The 7,569-nt window shown below is 38.7% G+C and overlaps 1 protein-coding gene across 1 annotated transcript in view; it reads left to right on the top strand.

Annotated features, from left to right (window-relative positions):
- Nucleotides 1-1,780, top strand: part of LOC101863434 — a gene marked incomplete in the record, with an annotated part of 16,002 nt that extends 14,222 nt beyond the window's left edge. Inside the window, 2 exon segments of the mRNA XM_013082341.2 lie at nt 278-466; nt 1,491-1,780. Coding sequence (XP_012937795.1) covers nt 278-466; nt 1,491-1,702 — 401 coding nt within the window.
- Between the last annotated feature and the right edge of the window lie 5,789 nt (nt 1,781-7,569).

Here is a 7,569-nt window from a genome sequence, read left to right on the forward strand (position 1 = left end):
TGGGGGGGGTTGGTTTTGTTTTTGGTTTGGGTTTGGGTTTTAGTTATAATGGCTTTGGTTTTTGGTTTGTTTGTTCTTTGTAGTAGTCTCTTATGGGAGGGGAAGCAGTTTATTTTTGTTTGTTTTTTTTTTTTGTTTTTACAGTATTTTATGGGAGGAGAAGGGATGAGGCAGTGATTGGTGTTCATTTAAGCCAGTATACCTAAATATATACTATCCTTATATTTTTATTTCATTACACTGCAACTAACTGTTGAATTTAAATTTATTTTTTTAGGCAAAGGAGGCCTTGCTGCGTTGCTACAAAAAGCCAAGGATTTTTCCAGCGAATCACAACAGCAACAGTCACAACAGACATCAGATCAAAGTGATCAAGCCAGCGGCTCCAAAAAGTCATCCGGAAAGATGTCCAGCTTCATGAAAAAACTGAAAGACTTCACGGGCTTCTCTGATGAGCCAGTGGCAGGTGTGTACTTGTACACAGCCACAAATACGTATACTCTGTTCGCTTTATTCAGGCGTAATTTATACAGAGGACCTTCTAGAAATTTCTGTTTAAAGTCACTTTTGCCAGTGGCAGGTTTGTGCACAGCACAAATGCATGAAGTGCTCTGTTGGCTTTATTTGGGTGTTATTTATACAGAGAACCATCTAGATAATTCTATTAAAGTCTCTTTTGAATGTGGCCTGAGTGTTTCTGTTTGTAGGTAGGTGTTCGTACACTGCTTTTTAACTTTTTGGTTGTGTTATTTTTGTGTGTTAGATTGTGTTGCTTTCATTCCTACTAATTGACATTGAAAAAATTGGATTTCACTGTAAGTTTTTGGTGAAAAAGAGCTGTCTTCCTTGAAGAATGGCGAAAAAAAGTAAAGATATTTGACTATCTTTCATGTTGGTTTCTTACAGAACGGAATGGACGCTTAACTAAGTCTAACTTAAATCAATTGACATGGTAGGGCAAAAACTGTTTACATGTCACACGCGACTAAATGGTCCAACTGAGTTATTTCTATTCAAAATTACCACAGACTGGAAAGTTTTATGTGTTTCAGCACTGGGATTTGTCTTCATGTAGTATCTCTCGATGCACATTCAATGATTCTTCTTCTACATGCATGGCTCCTTTTCTTTTCAAATGTTACCGTGCATTGGAACCCTAGCGCTTGTGCTCGCATAATTTCTATTTATACATAGATAGATGTAGAAGAAAATTACCAGCGTCTGTAGATCTAGCAGTTAGGCTCTTCACGAACGTACACTGAGAATGTGAGTTTCATATTTAAATGAGGTTTTTTTTTTCTTTGTTGCTTTTCTTTTTATTTTACTTTTTTTTTTTTGTCCAGCATCTCCATTTGTCTGCAGCAGTTTGTCCCTTTGAGTCCGTTTTCATCCTGACAGGCAGACATGATCAAAGCATCCCGCCTCCTGAATGATCTATATTTGTGTCAATGGGGGCGGTAAACACTAACAATTACTATTTTTCCTTACAGATGAAGACGTGATGTCTGACGCTGACCTTCAGAGGGACACAGCGAGGAAGCAGAGGGCAATACAACACCACACAAATCAGTTCTCTCGGGCTCTCACCAAACTAGAGAAGCTTCGAGAGGCATACCAGGCATCAAAGGCACACGCCCCGCCCAAACGCTACCAGGAGCTGAAGGAGATGATTAAAGCAGCAGTGGCTGACAAGTTCACATGATCACATGATGCTGTTGTAGTTGTAATGCAAGGAAGTTATGAGAGAGAGAGGGAGGGAGGGAAAGAGAGAGATGGAAAAGAAGGGGAGGGGAAGAATGTGTTGTATATGTCTGTGTGTGATTTTATCCATGTGTGGCTGAGAGAGACAGACAGACAGACAGTATATATAAGAAAGAAATGGAGAGAGAATGCGAGAGACTGAGAGAGAGAGCGACAGACAGACAGACAGACGGTATGTATAAGGAAGAAAGGGAAGGAGAATGAAAGAGACTGAGAGCGAGAGAGAGAGACAGATAGACAGACAGACCAGCAGACAGAGACAGAGATGGAGAAAGAGAGACAAAAAATTGAATATGTTTATTTGTTTGATTGGATGTATGTATGTGTATGTTGGAAAAAAAGACAACAAGAATAGAATATGTTTGTATGTATTCGTGTGTGTGTGTGTGTAAGTGTGTGTGTGAGAGAGAGAAAAAGAGAGAGTGTGTGTGTGTATGTCTGTCTGTGTGTATCTAATTACTGGTTGTGATACATCTAAACAGAACATAGATGCAGGTGCTCTCGAGTCATATTTTCTGATGCTTCAATACCTCGGACTTTACTTCCTATGACTATTAAGCTCAGAATTTTCCCCTTATTTGAACTCCAAACAGAATTCCTCTGGACTTGCCTGTATTCTTAAAGGCAATAGTTTTTTGTCCCAGAATCTCAAGTGAGAGATACGAAAACGTATTGTGGATGAAAGCAGAAGTGAGAGAATACATGCATAGGGATTGCCCAGTTTTGTTTTGTTTTTGGGGGGATTTTGGGTTCTTTTTAAGGTGGGGAGGGGAACTATCTGAGCCGTGCACTTTTGAGGAAAAAAACTATCAAAGCCGCGCACTATCAGAGCGCACTCGTTTTGATGATATCGATACAATTAAATTGCCGATTTCATCCAACAGTTACAGTTCTCTTAACAAAATAACTCTGACAGCCCCCATCCAAATTTATTCGTCTTTCTGAAGACATTATAAGAGACTTCCAGACCATTTCAAAGCTGAAACTAAAAAAAACACAGACCAAACAGAAAGGCACTACCAAGAAAGAGGAAGGGAGAATGTGTTTCGAGCAAATGTACACAGACGGACAAGTTTCACAACTCCAATCTTTATCCTGAATGAGCAAGAAAATGCCGTCCTAACACTTTAAATATCGTCCCTGTACTGTAGATATGCTTTTATACCTGAGAAGCTTATTCGTTTGATTCAAAATCTAACTATTGATATATTATTCTTGTCTTAAGCAGAGCCTACATGAATAATTTGTTTGATAGTATTGGTTTTGGTACTCAGCAATCTAATTGTATTGATATCATCAAAGTGAGCCGCTCTGATAGTGCGCGTCTATGAACTAGCTATGACAGTTTTTTCTCGAAATTACACATGCGGAGCTCTTATCTTCTCCCGCGGGGGAAGGGGGAGGGGGGGGTGCTGTGGTGTGGGGGTTTTTTGTCGTTGTTTTGAGTTTGGATTTTTTTTTCTCCAGATTTCCCTTCTTATGGGAAGATCATGCTTAAAATGTTTTTTGTTTTTTTTAAGCAAAGCCAAAAAATAAACGCTTCTTCATGAAAGTTTTCCAACCATGATACCGCAGGTTTGAACGGAGGAGTTGGATCTAATAGGCTTTTTTTTTAAAGTCTTTGTTTGGTTACATAGCAATTTGTTCAGATGACCTGCAAAATCATTATGAGTCGAATAGCCTAGGTCATGTTCCTGGTTGTCAGTTAAAATAAATAGTTTCTCTAGAATTAGATTATTGAAGGAATGCTGAAAGGAACCTGATGTAGTCTACCAAATACTTGCCTTGTTGTGTATCTTTAAAAAGAAACTTATTATTATTATTATTTGGTTGCTTTTTTCATACTGAAGCTGTCTATGCTGTTTAAGTTACTGAAAGAGCATCACTCCCAGCTTTTTCATACCACATCATTTTGAGGGTAACAAACTTCTTGAATAATACAAACAAACAAAATCTAGCTATATAATTTCACCATGCTACTTTTACAAATTATGCGTCATCAACAATGAGCAATTGAGTGATAATTTATTCTTTAAATTGGTGCTAGTGTTGATCTGTAATGTGTGAGAGATTTGTAGGTGTGTGGGGGTTAAGGTGGGGGTGGGGGGGGGGGGGTGGCGACTGATTGTATGGATACTTTTTGCAAGAAGAAAAAATGAAGAACAATTCACTGCATAACTGCTCTGAGAAGTAGTTTTTAAATCTGGTATCTGTTTAGAAGTTTATTTTACTTTCACAGGTTAAATTGGGCGTCTTTTAATGCAATAACGAATGCACAAGAACAAATCAAGAACGAATGTGTGTGTGTGAATAGGGACCCATAGTATGAACCTAAAAAGCTATGTTTAGAGTTGAACTCTCAGCTAGTTGCTCCTGGTTTGGTTTTGTTTTGTTTTTTTGTTTTTTTGGGGGGGTTGCGCTGCTATTGTTGTTGTTTTTTATCTGTGTGTTTGCTTTTATGCGGTTTGCTGAAAGACAGACAAATAATGTAGTTCTATTGTGTGTTCTCAATTGTTAATTGTTCTGGTACATTGCTTTTTCAGGTTTTTATCATAATGGTGTTCATTTGTCTTCAGTAATTGGCAAAGATTGTACGCTACAAGATGCTTTAAATCCTCTCTTTCAGATGGTTGTAGGGAGAGGAACTGTTCACACCATATATAAAGAGTAGGAGCAAAAATTACTGTAAAGTGACGGCTGTTAGAAAAGTGAAACAAAACTCCTTTTTTTTTCAAGCGCCAGTGGGGACACTATCAAGAACTGCAAGACTGGAAGTTGATTTTTTAGCACGTTTTTATTTTGCATTGTTTATTTTCTTTTTCCGTGCTTTTGTGGGAATTTCATAAACATGTATTCAAAATAGTCCTCATTGTGTCTTATTATAAGAACAAATTTTACCCTTTCACGCTAAAGATAGAACAACAGCAGTTAGTCTGCAAACATTTTGAATCTGTATTCCACTTTATGGACTTTGTTGTACTTTGTATTCTTTTTATCAAATGTTAAGTTTGAAAATAAGTATTTTCAGACCGTACATACTGGTTGTATGCCACTGAATTTAGTGCAATATTTGCGAAGAAAGTACAGTATGAGTGATTCAAGTACATTAAGTGTACTTGCAGCATGGTTTCACGCTTGAAAAGGAAATGCCACCGACAAATACGTTTTCTTTTAAATTGTGAATTTGTTTAGATAACAATATTATTATCATCATGTTAGTGTTCATCTGCTTAGAAGTATGAGAATGCTTCTTCTATTGCTCGTTCTTTTGGTTTCAGTTTACGGTGTTACGGTACTGTAATAAAAAAAAACATTTCAATTACTCACTGTACTATTTGGGTTTACAATGTTTGCTTTTGCACAAATACAGAAAGTCAGCAAATGTTTATGAACAGATTCTGAAAATCTTCCGAAAGGGATCGTCTAAAATCAGTCGCATGAAATCTTTAATCTATGAACATTTAGTTTTATTTTCTTTATGTACATTTGTTAACCTTTTGAAGAAATCAGTCAACTGGCATCTGTGGTATAGTGGTTATAGATGCCTCGCTATCGCATGCAGAAAATCTAATTTCAATTCCTGTGTAGAGAGAATTTTCCCCTAACAATCTAGGTTGGCCTTGACAGGAGGTTGTATTAAAGCCCACCTCCTTCGAATTTGTGAAGGTAGGGATGTAAAAACACTTAATTAGGCCTTATTTTTAAAAATTGTTTAAGTTAAATCTTCCCATTCTTTCCTTTAGCCTGTATCACTGATATGAAGGAAGTTGGATGCAAACTCATAAAAATGAGACTTTGAAGAGTTTGAAGCGTGTTGTTTATTATTACAGACTCTCACTTTGTCAGTCACAAATCGATTACATGAAATAGAGGGCCAAATATTTGTCGAGTCAAAAGAATCAAATTCTGAGACAAATGAGGACATAGAACGCAAAGGCTTTGAAAGCCGTTTAAGAATCACCCTTGACATTCGCATATTTTACTTTAATATATTATACAGTTGTAGCGTGGTTAGGCTGTCAGGCTGTTAATGAAAAGGAAGAGGCTAGCCGTACTTAATGACGGCTAGACTGGCAGTCTAGCCGTACTTATTCTTAATATGATGGCTAGACTGACCATTTAACAAAAAATAGGCCTACTGAATTGTAAATATACTTTTTTAGTGTGCAGTACCTAAAGTATTTGTATTTGAGACGAAACCAGGTGCCTAAATGACAGTGCATGTATTTTAAACCTCCTGTTTTCTAATGTTAATAGGGCCTAAGATAAGTACGGCTAGACTGGCAGTCTAGCCGTACTTAAGTACGGGTAGACAGCCAGGCTAGCCGTACTTAAGGACTCTCAGTCTAGCCGTACTTTCTCAGTCTAGCCGTACTTAAGTACGGCTAGCCACTTCGCAATGAAAAATCATGGGTTCGAACCCCGCCCAATCTGGATCAACTTTGCTGTAAGCCTACACCACTTGTATCAATGCAAGAGCCGTCGTGTCGGGAACGTGGTAGTCCTGTGATCAAACTCAATGCGGCTACTTTTACCAGACCTGCGTGTGAACACAGCAGCATTAGGAGACTTGGTTACTTTTTGAAACGCACTGCTCAATCGAAGGGACACAATTCGGTTAATATTTCAAATATAAATAGTCGGCACACAAGTTGTCTGAATTGATTTGTGGGACTCAACTGGAGGAGCAAGTCGATTTGATCAATTAATTACAGTTATATCATGTGTTTGTTTTCCTTTGGAGGGGGGGGGGGTTCTTTTTATTAATTATTTGACAAAGTCACGCACTGAGCTTTTTAATGGAGCCCAGAGTTAATCCTTGACTGGCTGATCAAGTCAATAAAAAAAACCTAGATGAATAAGATCAAAAGTCTTGCTTCCAAAGTGAAAAGTGTAATAAGGATAAAGATACATACAATGCTAGTCCTGTTTTGACCAACACACTCTCACTCTGTCTTGAGTGAGTGACCTCTTCTGTTACCCTCATCCACTTCTTGTACACCCTCCTTGTGGTTGGCTTGTGATCTGCCTTCGGCCTGGTACATCTCCATTGATTATTCTGGTCTCTACAAGGATGAACACAGCACTGAGTGGGAAAGACCTCAGGGACATGGCATACCCAAACAGGGACGTCTTCGTACCTACGCAAAGGATCCGAGACGTGACAAGCCGCTCATCTGTGGCATTTTGGCTCACCAATGCTGCCAGGGTCAGACCACATTAAGTTGACCCCTCACAGCTCGCCAGGAGACAGCAGGGACGGCGAATGGACCACAGTGGATCGTGCTTTGAACACACGAAAAATGGAAGTCAATCCCTACTCAGTGCGTTGCCCCACTTTTGTGAGAGGCAGAACTTGTAGCTCTGGAATCTCAATGCCAGATGTACTGGACTGCTGGTAGACTACAGACATGGGTAAAAAGAAAAGCCACAGGGTCCCTAGTAAATATGGCAAAGAAAAATCAAATAAATACTTCCGATCTCGAGGAAAAACAGTTTAGACTACTCCAGGTCAACGTTTGTGGCCTCGCAAACAATAAAATAGAAATCTCTCATCTTTTGGACTCAACAAAAATTCACGTTGCCCTACAGCAAGAAACTATACATCGTGACACAGACCTCAACATCCCAGGTTACACCCATTATACCAGCAGATGCTCTGACTGCCAGGGTGTAATCAACTACATCCGAAATTACATACAAGGAAACGTTGAGAACATCAGAACTAACACAATAACAGACACCCAAAAAGGTACAATTTGGTATGCAGGTTGCAAAGTCACAATCTTTAATAGCAACAGCCCCCCC

This window comes from Aplysia californica, unplaced genomic scaffold (assembly GCF_000002075.1).
Source record: "Aplysia californica isolate F4 #8 unplaced genomic scaffold, AplCal3.0 scaffold00170, whole genome shotgun sequence".
Lineage (NCBI taxonomy): Eukaryota > Metazoa > Mollusca > Gastropoda > Aplysiida > Aplysiidae > Aplysia > Aplysia californica.